Raw genomic sequence first — 20,135 nt, 5'->3', positions numbered from 1 at the left:
AGCGGAAGCAATTTGCTCCTATTCAAGAAACCCTGGCGTCACTGGTATACATTGTAAGAGAAAAACTACAAAGGAACGGGTGCTCACTAGTGAAGCATGTTCAATCCTCAATGTTGTGCACTGTATCATCACATATAGAAGAACACAGTAAGGGTAATGATAAATCCTCCAAGCTCTTCCACTCCCCTGGCTGCAGATCCTTGCCCATTGAATTCTGTGCTGGAATTCACCATGCAATGACCATAATAATATATAAAACATAGGGCATCCACCGAGCGTTGCCGCACCAAAGATTTTATAAAAAAGTTCCGTGGGGAATAAAAAAACTATAAAAACAATATAAAAATTGCGCACAATGTCATTTAGGCAGAGAGCCTCCGCCTATTTCAAGCCTATTACATACCAGTAAACTACAGATATTTAAAATAAAGCGAAAAGGAAGTGATGGGTCAATCCAAACAGAGTCAAACACCAATAAAAAATCTTTGGTACAGCAGTGCTCTGTGTATTTCCTATTTTTGGTATATTATTATGGTCAATGCTATACAGTGGACAAGGCTGCAGCTTTGCTCCTATTACTTGAATAAGAACAACCTCCTTCAGCTCCCAGAACAACCAATATGTGCGGGGTTTGTCAGCCCCCCACAGATCAAATGCTGTTGACCCATCCTATGGATAGATCTTTAGTGAGAAACATGCATCCTTTAAAGGAATTGTTCAGCCATGTAAAAATTTTGGTGATTGGGGTACTGGAAAGTGTTGTATGAGCACAGTGGGCTCTCTGACTGGGCTACTGGCAAGTGTTATATGGGCACAGTGGGCTCTCTGATTGGGGTACTGGCAAGTGTTGTATGGGTGCAGTGGGCTCTCTCACTGAGGTACTGGGAAGTGTTGTATGGGCACAATGGGCTCTCTGACTGGGGTACTGGCAAGTGTTGTATGGGCACAGTGGGCTCTCTGACTGGGGTACTGGCAAGTGTTGTATGGGCACAATGGGCTCTCTGACTGGGGTACTGGCAAGTGTTGTATGGGCACAGTGGGCTCTCTGACTGGGGTACTGGCAAGTGTTGTATGGGTGCAGTGAGGAATTAGTAAGGTGATTTCTAAAACAATTTACATGGCTGGACACCCCTTTAATAACTTAAGCACAACACTCCGACTCTTACTTTTCTGTAGATTTACCTCGGAGGAATATGTTGCAAAATTTGGTGTGGAATCTGCGTCAGATTCAGCGCTGCAAAAAAGCCTCCCATTGACTTCAATGGGTTCCTTTTTCTGCAAGCTGCTCAAACAGTGGACACCCGCAGACCCCATAGACTATAATGTGGTCCAACAAGTGTCCCCATTTTTTTTTTATAGCCCGTGCAGGACTTTTCTCTCTGCTCATTTTCTATGGTTTCTGCGGCAAAGTCTCCAATAGAGACTCTGGCCTAGATGTGAACCTATAAAATCTATCTATGGTGGTGTGTATTTAATAGAATTTACACATATATGAATCCATGTGGATGTCCATGAAAAGATTTCTCTATGGACACAGTAATACACCATGAAAATGGAGGACACAGAATGTAGATGGTAAAGGATAAACTCTAGAGGATTACATTACATTCACACAATCGAGCCAGACATCAGCTGTTTTTCACAAATCTGTGTGGGATCTAATTTTTTCACTTACCTATTTGCCTCAAGAGATTGATCGAGTCAGTGAAAATAGACCAGAGAGTCCAATCCATTAGAAAGCAGCGCATGCGCCAAATCCACGCGTCCAGGAAATATGGTGTGAATGACATCTGCGTTTCACCAACCGGCTGCAACTCATGTGTCCTGAACTTACATGTGGGTGAATGGGGCCTGTGGGGTAAAATATGAAGAAATGAAACAGGACAGAGCAAGCATCAATAGAGTATGCTAGATATGATGAATCAAGACGAGAGGAACTACAGTCATAGCTGGCTCATGAGAAATGTAGTTTTGAAACCTGTCAGCATCCTGATGTTAAAATTCCAGACTGTAATGTACAATATAACCCATGTGCTTCAAATATAGCTCTAACACAGGTGTAGGGAACTCCCAACATGCTCCATTCACTTCCATGGGAGTTCCAAGAACAGCAGAGCAAGTATGCATGCTGGGAATTGTAGTCTCGCAACAGCCGGAGAGCCATACAATCCCTACCCTGGTCTAACAGAAGAGACTGAGCAAGGTAGTTATCCTGGACACCTACTGCCATGTGTAACTAGTGACTTGTGAGACCAGAAAAAGCAGACGATTGGGGTCACAGGGATTTCCACCACCTATTTTCCTGGTATTTAGTGCTACAACAACCCACCTACATGGAGCAGTTTTTGTGGTGGCGCACCTGCAGGACGCACAGGTCTCCCACTGCTTTGCATTAATAACCTGCTGTGAATATGCCCCGTATGGCCCCAGACTAAGAATGGGTTTTACTACACAGTTTTTTTAGGTCACAAATACCGCAGTTAGATGTTACTTAAAAATCTATAGCAAATTATTGTAAAGTGCACGTAGCATTTTTCTACCGACTCGTTCCCATTGGCATTTCAAAAACACATGAAAAATGGAAGAAAAAATGCAAGTTAAAAGGGCACAAAGTAGAAAATATCACCATAAATATTTGTCAAAAAAAATAAAATAACATTGAAAACACAAGAAATTCAAACAATTTACAAGCCTTTAAAAACTCTGCAAAAATAGCGTGAAGGATCCCTTAGGCTATGTTCACATGGTTCATATTCATTTAATTAGATTTCAGTGTACCATATCATTGTAGTGGATCGGATGTGAACGAATCCCATCCATACACTCTTACAAACACTCGCAGTAGGTCTATTTCTTCCATCAAGTCTGTAATCTCGCCCAGTTATAGGGGTAAATCGTGGCAGCCTGTTTTGGCTGCTTTTGTGTTGCTTTGCCCTGTGCAGATATGGTCTTATAAACCTGGAGAGACCCCCTGCCATGATCGCAGGATTTTTCCGCTATTCATGTATTGAATCCATAGCCAAGTGATGAAGTCTCTTTCATTGAACCTCCATGACGCGGTTCAGCCCCATTTCATTGGGACCTTTGAACCGAGTGAATCCATTTTTAATTGCCTTGTGTCCTCTTCTGAACCTGCATTATTTTGGCAGGATGGACCGACTACTGTAAGAATATAGGAGGGTATCAGCTCCCCCTACGTGTCTCATGTGGCTTACTCTCCTCTCCTCATGGCTGGGCTGAGTTTGCATGTATATGGGGGAAATTGAGGGAATAGTGGTCAGTAGGAGCTATATAGCTGAATTTCACCATGCCAGGGGCGTCTGATAGTATCTTACTCCCCTCTCCTCATGGCCATGCCAAGTATGCATTTATATGAGGAGATGCAAGGAATAGCTATCAGTAGAACATCTGCTGAAGTATATGACCAAAATAATGCATATACCAACTGTTTGCAACGAAAAGGGAATTATATATGGTAACCATTTGAGAGTGTTGGAATGGTTTCTATGGGCAAACCCAGCACTATTTGCATTGCACTAATCTTGATAAATCTCCATCAGCCGTCTCGGTGTGTCCTGTGCACTCCGGAGCGTTGTGACACCATACTATACAAATAAATACATAAGGCTTCTTAATGTAACACGGCCTTGTCATTGATCAACGAGATAATGACTGCGAATAGAACAGGAAATCCCTTCCGAGAGACTGAACGTAGACTGATGGATGGAAGTTTATTTGTAAAGTGTCACCTAGAGATGTAGTAGGACATTAGTAACAGAGAGATGTGAATGAAGAGGTTTCGCTAACTCATCATTCAGGACATCTACATGTATACACAGTCTAAAGAAATAAAACAATGCGCCATCATACCGAGTCATTCATCTGTCACTTACAGGGTGTTTGGAAAGTGCATTTCAATGGCTTAATATTAGTCATATAATATTTATATCTCTACATTGTATGCTAATAGTCTCAAAAGCTGCCAAATTCCTATTATCCAGCATCCAATAGTCCAGAATATGACTCCAGCGCAAAACTTCAAGACAATCTAGAATCTCATAAGTACCAGAAACTGAGCAGAGTTCTTCATTATCCTGAATTTAAGGAATATTATTACATTTTCGATCTTTAAACCTAGAAGTGAGAACGTGTAACAAGTAATAGTCAGTGAGATCAAATACTCAGTATCGAGTAATAGTAACTGAAATTTCTCGAAATGTCACGGCGTTTTTGCAGAAATCTATATGCTTGCCACCAAAACAACCTATTCAGATAAAATGGGACTGATTCCCAGACACAGAAGTCTCGGCACATGTGAATACACCCTAAAATAATAACTATCATACTGGTTTTAACATTTTTTATGACGTGTTTAGGGAATCTAAAACAATACTTGAGCAATTAAAGGCAAAATGTAACTATCATACTGAAATATCAAGAAATTGTAAGCGGATTGACATGCAGATATTCAGCTAAAATCCACAAAAAATACATCCATAATCCATAATGTGTATTTAGAAATCTGTGGCATGTCCTAAAATTTGTAACCAGCTGATTTTATTTTCCTTTGTAAATGATTTTTTATATAATTGTACGTGACGTGTAGATATCTTGTTCATATGCTGTACTGTAAAATAAAACATTCAATTAAAATCAATAAGAATGAAATACAACAAGGCTACATAAGTTAGGTATACGGCCAGTTTCTTTGTAAGGCATGGGCTAACTGAAGAATTTGGAGAATATTTTTGCTATCAGTCGTGTCCTATTATTTACTTTTTGCACAAGCTGTTTCCAACGTTTTGTTTGAAAGTATAAAATGTATGTGTGATAAGGCTGGTGGGAGGGACTGAGCGTTCTCGTACTGTACTGGGAGAGGATTGTATCCTTCCTGGCTGCTCTGTGATTTCTCCTTTCTCACTGGGTTCCACAGTCGTGATCCATAAATCAGCTTTCATCCTGCTAACCAATCCTGTAAGCTGTCCAGGCTGACCTTCCACCCCTGTGTGAACAGAAGCTTATGCAGGCACACTGCTCTAAGTGGATAGTGCCAGTGGCTTCAGCTGAAAGAAAGCAAGGGAAATAGTTCCATATGCCTTTGCTGGGGATTAGCATATTGGCTTACGGTGACAGAGAAAGCCTATTAAGCTCCTTTGGGTCCTGCATGTGCCTGCAAACTACTCTATAACTTAATGTCGGAGGTAAGAAGTGTGTCAAAGAGGAGGACAAGTGTAATCTCAGATGGTAGCATTTCATGCTGTTTTACATGCTTGTCTGTGTTATCCATGTAGTCTAAAATCTGAAATCAATACTGTGGCTACATTGTAGCATTTGTTATCCGCTTGACATGCGTATTGTTTATTGTTATAGTTTATTTTATTGCGCTTTCATTCATCTTGTCGTCGGCTCCTCGTGATTTATTTCTTATGTAAAAATAGCCTGAAGATACTAGAAAGTTGTTTCCATAGTTTAGGCTAAATTTAGGAAGTAGGCTATTTAAAGAGGGCAGTGATGTCTCACTTTAAGGGACTGGCTTGTTGACGTGTGTATACAGGACAGCATGATGTACAGAATTATTTTATTGTTTATATAGTGTGCTAGTTCTTTGGTCATGGACGACTTGGATTTAATTCTATGTAGAAATGTAATTTATTGTTCACTAAATCTCTTAGACATAGCCTATCGTATATACAAATATGTAAACCTATAGAAATAATGTAAGGCTCCACTAGTGATTTCCATAAATAGCTAGTGTGGATGCTATTTAGAAGTATTGTCGTATTGATTTGCAAATAAAAGCAGTGTGCCGCTACGAGTACATGAGTTAAGTACAAAAGGCAATGTCTGGCAGCAGTATTTCATGGCAAGTGCTAAGTCAAAAGAGGGAAAAGAAGTGAATAGGATACATGAGCTGTGTGGTTTTTTTATTCAAAGAAGCCGGCAGTGTCTCAGCACTCATCCCCAGTGTGAAGCAGCTTTTCTACCTCAGCAGCTTTGAATTAGAGCCAAACAATGGATTAAACTGCCAGGACATCGGCTTAATGTTACATCTTGTATTGGAGAGATCCATCAGTTTGGCTGTGAGGAGCTCGGATGGACATCACTGTAAACACAAGTGATGTGCTCCATGGCCTTGTATCATCCTGCCAAAGATATCACCTTTAACCTCTTTAGCGCCAAGGGACTAGCACATCACGCCACCATTCTATTGCCCCATACAAAGAGTTGCCCCTTTGGTCTATTTTTATACATTTAACTCTTCCTGTTTGGTCACGTTCCCACATGCATTGACTGCAAGCCAATTGATAGTCTGTCTCGCAGATTGCCTTGGTCTTCACTAATGCACTTTGTAAAACTACAGAGAGTTCTGGGATGGAAGGCGAGTGTTTGTGAATAATCAGCGCTACCAAAATACAGAACTGCCGCTGCTGCAAAATCACTCAGGCGGCCAATGGAGCACATGTTTGTTAAGGGAGATTCATTACTTTTCTTCTTCTGAATGAATGAAAACAAGGATGTTTGCTCAAAGAAGTTAGTGCAGAGCGAGCTAGACTAATGTTGATACTGCTTGGGTACAGCGCTTGCTTTGCATGTATCACTTCTTTATTGATAGTATTTTTATACACTGGGTCTATTATTATTCTGCCTTGTTCTATCTTGGGTATTTCCTGTATGTTAGGTTTCATTATAGAATAAATATAGAGATACCTAAATCATATATCAGGTTATAGGCTCTAAAAGAATCTGAACTAGAAAGCGTTAATGGGTGAATTGTCCCATCCTCCATCTGCTGAACTTTTTAATATTTCAGTGAATCGTCTCATCCAACATCGGCTGAACTTTTTGATATTTTTCAGCTTGGAAGATTTAATAAAATGGAGTTGCTTAATGGTAACTTTTACCGTATTCAGGGCAGAATATTTTTAATTGGGATCTTTGGTAAGGTACGACTGGAACGAAACAAGTATGTAAAGAATGGGTTTACTACAAATAGGGCTGATGGTTATATGGTTAGGCCAATATTGGATTTTAGACCCTATGGTCTGTCTAAAGCGTCGATTTTCAAGAGTCTATATAAATTTAGAGTAGCATTCACTGTACTGTTGTTATTTGTGATGGATTTGGAGCAGATAAGCTGGTTACATACCGCCATTTTAGCTTCTGTACTACGGTTGGTGGTTCTACTGAAGGGCTCAATGTCAATCCAAGTATGGTTAAGTAGAACTGCAGGATATCACTGCTGGTCGGATCTTTTTAGTAAATGTGTCGTGATTATAATACAGATCTCTACTTACATCTCCGCTAACGTAAGAACTTCCATTCTTTTTCTAAAACAGGTACGGATGTCGAGATCAGTAAACTGAAAAGGGCAATAGGAAAGTGAAAGAAGTGCAAAAAGAAGTGAGAAGGGCAGAAGAAGGAAAAATACATTGCTTTAAGGACAAGAGAAGAAAGAAAAACGGGGACTATGGGGAGAAAAAAGATTCAGATCACGAGGATAATGGATGAACGTAACAGACAGGTAGGAAAAAACGGATGGAGCATATTATAGACAAATCCCTTCAGTGTACAGAGTAATGAGCCTCCCCTTACGAATCACATTTGTGTAATTAATCACAGTGAATATATTAAGAGGTACGCACAATGTATAAACTGGGTTTTGTCAGGGAAGAAAAAAAATAATTAATTGACAAGCAAAGCAACAGTGGCACTGGCTCAGCAACTTGAATAGAAGCAGCTGATCGCGCTCATAGGGAAAAGTTGACACCCTCTGATCATAACACTGTATAATGATGGTGGATATGGCTGTGTAGCTCAATGTGGATCGGAAAGAGAAATATACTGCAAGAGATAAATCCTTGCCTTGCATATTTTACAGTACATAGAGACTGTAGCAGTATTCACATTGATCTTTTCTAGGCAACCAAAATAGTCCATTACGATTACCTTGTTTACTTTTAAAGTCTAAGTCAACTTTATTTTTTCATACATCAATAGTTTAGGTAAAGGGAACACATTTTGCAATATACTTAACAATTTCATTGATTTTTGTTTGAATTCCATACACAAGTAGTGTCAATTTACAATGCAGTCTATGGAAAGGGGAGGGGGAGAAGGAGAGTGACAGAGATATGAGGCTGCCTATAATATGAAATGAGTCAGAAAAAAACTGAAAACCCAGCCATGTTGTAAAAGAGCAGTGTTTCCCTGTAGTTTAAATGCCTGTCTGCTTTGAGGAGCTCTCCCCTCTCCATAGACGTCTATTGTACAGATTTGATCAGTGCCAGAAGGAGAAAAAATAAATAAAGGAACAAGTACTTTAAAAAATAGATAAGTTATTTTACAAAGTTTGTTTGCTTTGGCTGCACTATTGATCTATGAAAAAATAAAAGTATACTTACACTTTAAAATATATTGTGAAGGCAACATCCATAAATTGATACTCACAAAATCGGAGTCTCTCCAGTGACAAACATAGATGTGTTCATGGTTTTGTTTAAGAAGACAAAAATTTATATTGGTGCACATCCCTTAAGACTCTTTCCCATTGATGCACATCTCTTCCACCAGAAAGAGACCGCACTCTTCCCAAATTCCATGCAAATTAGATTTATTGGAGTCACTACCAAACTGTGGAATAAGCAACGTTTCAGGTGGTATCACCCAATGGAAGCTACCACCAGATGATTCACCTAGCACTGCCTTTTGCCTGAAGAAGGGTGTAGATCTGGCTGAAACATTGCTTATTCAGCATTTTGAGAGGGACTAAAGTAACAAATCGTCATAAATTTGACAGTGAATGCTGTTCAATGTATTCAAGTTCTGCCCTTGGGACATATATCACTTACCATCTTTATGATTTATTACCGATCACAGTACATTAGATATCCAGGATTTTTTTTAGATTTCCCAGATAAGGGAATAATCAGTTTATCAGCCCTCATACAGGATAAAGATAGTGAATATGATATTTTCATTGCAATATTGTAGAGCGGTTCCTTCCACTTTTACCCCATTTCATCGAGCCAAGAATGAGATATACATATTCCATAAAAAATGGGGGAAAAAATCATAAATACCGCACAGAAATCTCGATAATAAGCGTAATAGAGAATACTGGAAATGTGTGTAATGCCAGGGATTGGTGTTATTTCTGGAGAACATCTTTCTCAACGCTCTACATTTATGTTCTGGTAGTCACTGTTAGCGTGTGCCTTACCGTAACATGACAGATGCTCATAACAATTCAGGGGTCGCTAAGAAGGTGGCGATCTAAACATTGTAGGTGTGATATGTTGGGATAGCAACCATATATGTATTAGCAGGATTATTCAACGGGGGGTTGGTGATAACATATGCTTGATCTATACCTTAGAAGGAAGGCAGTGTACTTCAGAAAATACACCCTGTAAATAGTCCTAATAGATCTGTTGATGTGCGATGTGTGTTCTTTATTAATCAAACTTAATATAAAATACTTGAGAATAATGCACTTTCCCCTCGTAAGTATTTCTAGCAATTTGAATGCCTACACTAGTGGTGGTGGGATTCCGGTAGAAAACATTGACATATATATAGGAATATGGGGGAGGGTTTTTTTTTCTTTTTACAGCAAGGAATTTATTAAGACTAGTGTTTCTTACACCAGTCTCAATAAAGGCCCCAATTGGCGTGAGGCATGACTGAATTTTCAAGTGACTCTGGTGTCTCCATAACCTGTGCACAAGAATGGAGATCTATGCCAATCACGAACTGGTATACATCTTCTGTATAGCTCACGCCAGTTTTCTGGTGTGTTAATAAATCTGTCGGATCGTTGCGCCCAGGGCTCATCCCACTGTCTGCCCTGATTTTTTGAAGAAAGTGGGTAGTACAGAGCAGAATGGGGCATGTGACATATCTTTGGCCCAAAAAGGGCCATGCACCAATGGTGCACCGTTAACACTCATCTATTCCAGAAAACTAGCATCAATGGCTTGATAAATTTCCTCCACAATATCATAAGAAAAAGAAAAGTCTTGGCCACATTTATTTTGTCTGTGATTTGTTGAAAATAACTTCATACATATATACGACAGGTTACTATAGGGGAGCATAAGATGCTCCCTCACATGGACCCTTGTGGATGATAGGAACCACTAGCCCCTCTACTACATAGAAGAGAACTGGTGCTATACATGGCAGTTTTGGCACAGCTATCATTATACTCCTGGGTCTTTTAGAGGGCCAGGAGAGGTGAGGGAACATAAAAAAAACACTGTTACTGATCTGTCCTTCGCTTCGGTAGTCTGCAGGCCTGTTTGGTGGCTAGCTATCAATAGACAGTGCCCCCGTTCCGTTACCTTGAATAACAGTACTCTCGTGCTCCCAAAAACTAAGGGTCCCTGAAGTCCTGTGGATGTGCCATAAATGCTTGATATATATCAATAACCCTTTAACGTAAATGTCTTGTGTGTGGATGCAACTAAAAACACAAAAACATTTTCCCTACCTTGCGTCCTGGTAAGTCCTGGCATTATAATCCACCTGTCCACTCACTATCCAGTATTGTGTAGAAAATTCAGAGGAGGGAAGCCAAAATACTTCCAAAATCCCTGTGTTGCAGGATCACACCACCTGTATTGAAAGGGGTTGGATGTTTAATTCTAGCAAAAACTGAATTTTCAGCTCCTATCTAAAGTGATACTGTAGGGAAACCAAGTATTGAGAAGAAACCTAAGTCATTCTTTGGATATTTGGAAGATATTATTATCAGAAAAACAGGCAAAACTAAGGCCTCATTCACATCTATGTTGGTAATCTGTTCGGGGGAGTCCGCATGGGGACCCCCCCCCCCCCCGAATGGATTACCGAATGCATTTGCAAGCGGTGTGCAGTGAAAGCACACGGACCACATAGACCATAATGGGGTCCGTGTGCTTGCCGCAAGATCTACACATGTAACATGCGGACAAGAATGTACTTCATAATCTACTTTTCTGACTTGTGCGGAGATCTCACGGCAAGCACACGGACCCCATTATAGTCTATGGGGTCTGTGTGCTTTCACTGCACACCGCTTGCAAATGCGTTTGGCAGTCCGTTCGGGAGGTCCCTGCGGAATGGACGCAGATGTGAACCAAGGGTAAGTCTGGAGAATTGCAAAAACATGTAACCTAGTGGACTCACCAACCTGAACCTGGGATCCACCCAACTTGGCCCCTATAGGACATGTCAAAGAATTGGACTATTGGATTTCAGCTATCAGATCCTTTTGTTCATGGGAGATAAACCAGTGACAGACATGTTTGGCAGTCGCATTCTCCCCTCCTTGATTCAGTAAAACTGCGCTGTTTCACCGGGAATGTGAGTGTATAGCAGAGGGATGAGATACTTGTTGGCTAAACATCTGTCTCATGTGCATAGCACGCTTTATTGATATTATTTATCATCATGGGATCCATACACAAGTACATTAGTAATTGCCTTCATTAACAATCTGCCAGACACACATTCACACATGGTGGGATAAGGTATATGTAGGCTTCTTACTATACCTGTAAAATAAAAGGTGAGAAATCAGAATGAACATACAATACGGGAAAAAAGGCAAGATGGCCGGCACAGTGAGCGACTAGTTGTTTATTCTGCATTGTGCCTAGTCAAGAAACTAAAGCTCCTCCGATGACATTGGGAGTAACTGAGAACATTTTACCACATGGACAGATGAAAGAGCTATTGTAGACAGTAGGAGGTGAGTCTCCATTGAAGACTGCTTATTCACCATGAGTGTCCTTAATATTTTATCCCATAATTGAAAAATAGAAGTTCACATTCATGAATGTATTACTTTGTGTTTGTTGGGCCCAAGACAGATGAGAGATGTGTTTCTGCCTCATGTGAATATACAGAGCTGTATTCAATCTCAAAGTGTGAAAGCAAAAAAATAATTGGAGATAAGAAGGAAACGGAATCATTCAGCTAGAATAAAAGCTTATTAATACTAAAGAAGCATTGATACAGTCAAAGAAGCTAGGATTCCGGCCACGGGATGAACCCCTTTCAGCATGTCCCGTTAGGGCACACACACAAAATACAGGGTGCCCTTTAAAATTAAAGCTCTACTTTTGATGTTCATTGGCTATGAAGTGTGAAAATGAAAAATCTAGATTTTTTTCTAATATATCTTTATTACTTTTTTGCTGGTATGACCTATTTTTCAGTTTGTCTTTATTCTGTGCGGTTTAAAAAGGAATCTTTTGTTAGTTGAAAACCATAGAAACTGCAAAAATACATGAGCGTTCCAGTAGCATTTGAGTACTTAAAGGGGATTTCTAGGTTAAAGCTATTGGTGACCTATCTTAAGCATAGGTCATCGATATGAAATTGATTGGGATTCGACATCCAACACCTCCACCCATCAGCTGCTCTTGGGAGCTGATATGCAGAGAATAGAGCAGGAAGCAGACAGCCCTGTTTTCTGTGTAGTGGCTGAAATGCATCAGTGCAGATCAGCTCTCATTCAGGGAAATGGAGGTGAACCACAGTAATCTGGTTGGGCCACTACCCAGAGAACAGAGCTGTCTGCTTCCTGCCCCATTTTCTGTGTGTCAGTTACTGAGACTAGCTAATCCTCATTCCAAATTTGATACTGACCTTTCCTTAGATTATTTTTAGCCTGGAAAACCCCTTTACAGGAAACATGTGATCAGGTTAGGGCCACTAACTCGCCGTTGGGGTTTAGAGTCTACAGTAAAGTGATGTTTAGAAGCTTTAGCTTCAACAGCGCAACCCACATAGTCTCTGAGCCACACACCCCCAAACCTGGTGCCAGTCCCTTTCCTGACTATAAGCTTAATACAACATGTACCAATGTTGAAATCTCAGGAATTAGGTGAAATCTGTTGGAGAACATGTGTTTGATTTCCCTGCAGTGCCCCCACAGGTAAAATCAGGTATTACACAGTGCCCTTTGACTTCAATACCCTGTCTTGGTAATGGATGGGTATGCTGGGTCCTTGTACTGTAGACTTCTATCTATTAGCTTAAAATTCACTAACACAGTATGCGGAAATGGTGTACTGTCTCTTTAATTGACTAAAGTAGATTAATTCAAATAGCAGAAAAACTTATTGATGTACAATTAATTCACTTCTCTTGTATTTTATTGTTTTTGTTTCTGAAAACGATATTTAGCAGTGTTTTTAAGCATAAAATAACTGTAATTTGCCTTCCAGTTATGGAAAATTAGTTATTTGCAATTTTAATTATTTCACATAATAAGATTTAAAACTTGCTCTAAAAAGGTGTAATTGTTCTGGTATGAAACTAATAAGACTGCCATATAGTACAGGAATAACTTTAGTGGAAGAAAGTTTCCGCATGTTGATTCCGGGGATCGGCAATGATTCGGAATATGAAGAGCACACGGGATATGGGAGAGGTACAATGACCCAGTTCTGTTCTTGAGAACACATGATGTGCACTCCCGGCCTCCTAGACAAGATAAGCTATTGGTTGTCCTGTTCTATGTGATGACCATGTCTGGCTTATTTATCAAAGCGACATCAGAGGGGATAAGACATAGAGAGGTGCACAGTGTCACAGGAACAGAACACAATCTGCACCTGGAGACTAATTTATAGTCTCTGAAGAGCGGCGATGAGACCGAGTGTCTGTCCGCCGAAGATTCCCGTATGCCAAAGAGTGTCGTAATAAATGTAGCTATTAAAATGCAATTTTATGGATTATTCCCTGTTGCAATTCTTTGGCCTTAGGCAGTTAGCCAGTGAGGTTTTTTTTTTTAATAAAAATTTTTTTCCAAATTTTGCATTTTTGACAAAAATATTTTTCAAGTCATTAAAATTATGGGATTTTTATGGAGCTGTAATACCAGCAGTATGTCATGTGACCTCTGAGGTCACTAATTGGTTGTAAGAGTCACTTGTACTGCAAGCAATGCAAGAGTTAAGCATGAGTTGTATTTCGTAGCTTTCACTGCAGGTTTATTGTATTATATTTAGTTGCGTTTTTATTTTTGAGAATAAGCCATTTATTAAGGTAATGTCATTTGAAGCAATACAATAATGTGGACAGTAGACAGTAATGTGTAAAAGTTTTAGGCAGGTGTGAAAAAAAATGCTGCAAAGTAAGAATGTTTTCAGAAATGGAAGTGTTAATAGTTTATTTTTCCAATTAACAAAATGCAAAGTGAGAAATAATAAATCACATCGATATTTGGTGAGACCGCTCTTTGTCTTCAAAACAGCATCGATTCTTCTAGATACACTTGCATACAGTTTTTGAAGGCGCCCGGTATGGGGCATGGAAGTTGTTCCAGACATCTTGGAGAACTAAGCGCAGATCTTTTGTGGATGTAGGCCTGGTCAGATCCTTCTATCTCTTCATGTAATCCCAGACAGACTGGATAATGATGAGATCAGGGCTCAGTTGGGGCCATATCATCAATCCCAGGACTTCTCTAAAGGGTGGTCACACCAAATATCCATGTGATATAGATTTCTCCTTTGTTCTTTCACTTTGAATTTTTTTATGGCAAAAATTAACTATTAACACTTCTGTTTCTGAAAGCATTTTTACTTTGCAGCATTTTCCCACACCTGACTACAACTTTTACAGAAATAAAGAGAAGCTATTGCCATGACAGATCTATTTCAGCTACAGCCTGAAACTGTTACCACAATACAGCTATATCAGCGAGTATCATTGCATCCGCTAAGTACCAGAGTGTGACACAGAATGTCTATAAATTGTGGGCTATGTGTCACATGATCCCTAACACTTAGTTGCAGCCCTGCAAAAAGGATCATTTGCAGTGGTATAACTAAACTCTGGTGGGCCCCGGTGCAATCTTTATTCCGGGGCCCATTACCTCATCCCTTCAGTGAATTCTTGATAGTGATGGTTACGGTTTTAATCATCCTTAGTGTGGTTAGGATAATTTGTGGATCTCCTTGGCCAGATGGAAACTGCAATCTCAATACTGCTGCCAGGGTTTATGGGCCCCCTAAGGCTCCTGGGCCCTGATGCGACTGCACCCTCTGAACCCCCCCCCCCAAGTTACACCCCTGATCATTTGCATGCACTTCACAACTCTTCCAAAACAGGAGTCACAGACTTCAACAGATGATCCTATTAGATGGGACTGAGATGGCATATGTAATACAACATGTTATTCCACAGAACCAAACATTTGCACTTTGTAAGACTTTTTATAGGGTGGAGTTCAGGCATGGCAATCTGAATTTTTTAGGAAAACTTGCGCAACAATCACAGACAGGTAAATCTTTTTACAAACAGATTGGAAAACTGAAATTGGAAATTCAATATGAGAACGAGTTTTCCACCAAGGAGAACTTATTTGCATATTCTTTCCCAGAATCCTTAGCAGAGCATGCATATTCTGTAAGTCTCTGTACCCCGAAAGATGGCCTGCAAAGGCAGTTACCTTGAGGAGACATAGCAGACCTTCTGACCCAAATTGGATATGGGATATATTTCTTTAGCTCAGTATACTCATGTTAACACATTACCAGCATTTACTTATTTGGGAAAAAATCCCCTATTTCTATAGACTGCTCGGGAATCTGTAGACAATGGCTAACCCTGGGATAGTTGTACCCACTAGAATACTAGATTACTAAGGTATCATGTCCTTATTTTAATACGTTCAGTATACAGTAAATGTTTCTAAATAGCAAACCACTGGTCATGCTGAGATATCCTAATATAGACTGGTGACATTTGGTTTTCGAGTGCTCATCTTACGGACCGTGTCTGGAAGATGCTAGTGTTTACCTATGTCTTATGTTATGTCTCTATAGTCAGTATGCCTATATACAGACCCCAAGTCCAGGCCCAGCTTATAGACAAGACATACAAAGAAGAGAGCAACTTATTCTGCCATATTTGCTCTACCGATAAAGTTGGAGTTACTTTGATGAAAAGTCCATTTTTGATTTTCTTAAAGTGAACCCAACATCTAACAAATTAATATGCTCAACATATGACATGAATATTCTAATGGACTTGTCTGGTTTCTTCCTTCTTGTGTACTATTAGAGATGAGCGAACACTGTTCGGATCAGCCGATCCGAACAGCACGCTCCCATAGAAATGAATAGAAGCACTTGGCACTCAGACTTTGCCGGCGGCCGGCCGCTTAACCCCCCGCGTGTCGGCCGCTTCCATTCATTTCTACGGGAGCGTGCTGTGAGCGTGCTGTTCAGAATGGCTGTTCCGAACAGTGTTCGCCCATCTCTATTTACTATAAATCAGCCGATTTTTTTTTTTTTCCCCCATCCATGTTACCTGTACTATGGGGGCTTCATTATTATAATGATTTGTTCTGCCAGCCCCATAGGAAAGTAAATACCAATAAAAACAGGAGCGGAAGGAGGAAGAAGGTGACTCAGGATAAACCAGTTTGGAAATCTGAGGTTTGGCCCAAGTACATTTTTATTCAGGATAACCCCTTTAATGGGTATAACTACCTATGAAGTGAGTAGGACTGTGCTTGCAGACTCTTTCCTGAATGCTACACGTGATACATAGCTGTATTGTTCCAATAGACTGTGTACACCCAGAAAACAGATGATCGGTGGGGGGTCCTGTGAGTTAAACCCCCTCAATCTGATATTAATGACCTAGTTTAGAGTAAGGCCCAACGTAGCAAGCCGCAGGCAAAAAACTTGCTCTGCAAATTTGCTAACCATATTATACCTATATAGAAAATCCCAGCATTTCCATAGGTATAATGAACATGCTGCAAGTTTTCAGACTTTTTTCTGCAATGTGTGGATTGGATTATCCAGAATCCCATCCACTTTGTAGGTAACGTAAAATGCAGTGACTAAACGCTGCATTTTTGCAATGTGGCTACAGCCTTAAAGATAAATAGGAAAGTTGTGGACAACCCCTTTAGCATTATAAAAAAAAATTGATTTTTTTTTTTTATTTTATTTTAGAAACAGTTTCAAACTTTCTATCAACTGCAACTAGTGATATCCTTTCTACAATTTTTTTTTTTTAACTGTACCTTAATCTTTTTATCTGTACCTCCTGTCCACTCTACCTTGGAGCTTTTTGTATTTGTATTATTGTATTATCCATGCTATTGTAACACTAAATTAAACTATTAAAGAATTGTCTTATCTTATCTTATTGGGCATTGCTTAGTCATATACGAACAGGGCTGATGTGTAGCACACACATACGTACATGCACACATACACACACCATGGATGGTGAAAAAACAGAATAATATGTTATCCTAATCATAAAAACAATTTAGTCAAATAATCCATTAATAAAAAGTATCCATGTGATTCTATGCAGTGAGATGGGTGGTGGTAATTTGCAGAATGAAGCCTGTAGTCCGGCTGACAATGACAACACATACGCTCAGACAGCACAACCTGATGGTGACTGTAGTGTGAATCTCATCTCCATCGTGTAAGATGGTCTGTAGCTCCAGCGTGCATATGCCAAGCTAGAGCGAATATGCAATGACAGACTGTATTACACGGTTGGCTTTCTGTTTTTCTTAATTGTTTGTCTCTACTTTTGTGCTTGGCACGGATTTGCAGTGGGAGCTACATAATGCAGCTCCCATTTGTCTGGCTAATTAAGACCTGACAAATCATAGCATTGGCACATTACATGCTTCATCAGACAAAACCCGACTTCTCAAATATTAGTAGTAAATGGGCCTTCTATGGTTAGTCAACTAATTGCTCATTCAGTTGACTTGCTTATCTCTGCGCAGCTTTATGAGAGGTAAATTTATGGGCAATAATATGATTAGACACAAAAGGCATGATACTCCCAGGTCCACTGAAATTGTGATGCAAGGCTCTACACGCTAAGGATCTTTTCATCCAGCTGGATAAACATGAAATAGACTCACACTATATAAAGTGCGAGATTAATGCCAGGGGGCCATGTTTCTCTTCTGTTTCATTATCTACTTTTCTGCATCTTAAGAATTAAAAATGTTTTATTAGAAATTTCTGCATGAATAAACTTAATCAAGTTAAAGTGGACAAGTACTGAAAACAGATGTCCGCTATTGTAAAATAGGATGAAATAGAATATTGCAATTTTTACCTCAATTTTATTATTGGGATTTAGAATATTTTTATTGGCGTATAGATTATTATAGTTTTCATAGACAAGCCTGGAATATTTTTTTGATATTAGAGTATGTCAGATATATGGTTGGTCAAAGATAATGTCTACTTGTGGTCATTTTATCTTCCTTCCCGTTACGTCTAGATAATAAATGTTGGCCGGTGCTCAGCTGACTGAAGGAGAATAAATATATACCTATTATTCCTGTGCAGACCAGACACCAGATGGTCAAATGAGTACACATGGAGTTCAACATCTCAGCGCAAAAACAGCAGGAGAATAGTCGGGGTCAGGCAGGCAATAGGTCAGGGTTGGCAGCAATCAACACTGGAATTGGCGGGCAGGCAGGGAAGATTCGGGGAAGGCTCAAATACCAGAAATAGGAATAAGTTTTTAAGTCAACTAGTTATAGATAGGGACAAATAGATATCCAAATGGCCTCTGTGTAATTACTTACAACTAGTGATCACAATCCTAAATACGTAAACCCAAGATGATTGCCATACTGCCGACATGAGCGTTCAAAAGCAAGAGCCCTACCTTCAATGAGTTTGGCAAATATTACAATGAAAATGTAGATTTATCCTACAAATGTTCATTAAAGTAAAAAAAAAACCTTTAAAGAAATGGAATCGTAGATTTCCTAATAACTACTAGTCATTGTAGATGGCGGCAGAACACTTCAATTTAGTGCTCCTATACATATAACTTATTCAACTGAATGTAGCTGTGCCATTAGTGTCTTGTGAGGAAGATTTGTCACGGCAGGTGATAGGTAAAGTGATAATATGTATCCTCATGGAGTGGAAAGGATTTCAGTGTGCAGGGAATTTCACACTGTGATATTTATCTCTTTGTGACAGGTCTTGTGTGTGCAAATACTTGCCTTCTGTATAGTGTGTGATGAGTGACAAATATGGTACTACATATAGTCACTAAATATAGATGGCAGCTGTGGAACTCTACACGTCACTCAAAAGGATAGTCGGGGGGGGGGGGGTTAACCCCTTCCCGCCAATGGCACTTTTTGACTTCCTGACCAAGCTCAATTTTTCAAAAATGACACATGTCACTTTATGTGGCAATAACTTTGGAATGCTTTAAGTTACCAAAGTGATTTTGAGATTGTTTTTTCGTAACACATTATACTTCATGTTAGTGGTAAATTTTGGTTGATATGTTTTGTGTTTAATTATGAAAAATAGGAAATTTGGTGGAAATTTTGAAAAATATGCATTTTATAAAGTTTGAAATGATGTGCATTACATACAGATAGTCAGACCGCCAAAATTATATCATAAATCTCATGTCCCAGATCTCTGCTTTATGTCGGCATCAAACTTTAGTCACCCTTTTATATTTTATAAGGTTTATAAGTGAAACAACAATATTCAAAATTTTCAAGAAATTTCAAAAACCCATTTTCTAAGGGACTAATCCAGTTATGAAGGGGTTTTGAAAGACCCTTGTATTAAAACCCCCCATAAATCACCCCATTTTCAAAACTGCACCCCTTAAATAAGCCAAAACAACATATACCTAGTATTTCAACCCTATAAGTGCTTAACAGGAATTCATACAAAATGGAGGTGAAATTTTCAAATTTGATTTTATTTTACTAATATTTTCGTTTAGCCCTAGAATTTGCACATTCACAAGGGGTTAAAGGAGAAAACGCATCCGAAAATTTGTTATGCAAGTTCTCCGGACTACCATAGTACCCCACTAGTGGGTGGAAACTAATATATAGACGCACAGCAAGACGCAAAAAGGAAGGCGCGCCAAGGAGCTTTTAGAGGGCAGATCTGGCTGTGATCAGTTTCAGGAACCATGTCGCATTTACAAAGCCCTTGAGGTGTCAAAACAGTGGAAACCTCTAGGAAGTGACCCCGTTTTGAAAACCGCACCCCTCAAAGAATTTATCAAATGATGTAGTGAGCATTAGTAACCCCGAAGTGAATGTGTAAGCTGTGCGGAGTAAATTGGGTACACCAAATCCCATT

The 20,135-nt window shown here is 39.5% G+C and overlaps 1 protein-coding gene across 15 annotated transcripts in view; it reads left to right on the top strand.

The window, feature by feature from the left end:
- The window catches only part of MEF2C (myocyte enhancer factor 2C), a 232,453-nt gene that overhangs the window by 116,324 nt on the left and 95,994 nt on the right, over window positions 1-20,135 (top strand). For all 15 annotated transcript variants that reach the window (XM_075271131.1, XM_075271201.1, XM_075271148.1 and 12 more), the window contains one exon: window positions 7,338-7,522. In XM_075271131.1, the coding sequence (XP_075127232.1) occupies window positions 7,469-7,522 (54 nt within the window). In that variant the 5' untranslated portion in view covers window positions 7,338-7,468. The remainder of the gene's footprint in view (window positions 1-7,337; window positions 7,523-20,135) is intronic.

The sequence above is a fragment of the Leptodactylus fuscus genome, chromosome 1 (assembly GCF_031893055.1).
Source record: "Leptodactylus fuscus isolate aLepFus1 chromosome 1, aLepFus1.hap2, whole genome shotgun sequence".
NCBI lineage: Eukaryota > Metazoa > Chordata > Amphibia > Anura > Leptodactylidae > Leptodactylus > Leptodactylus fuscus.
Note: the sequence above shows the minus strand (reverse complement) of the source record. Positions and strands in the feature narration are given on the sequence as shown.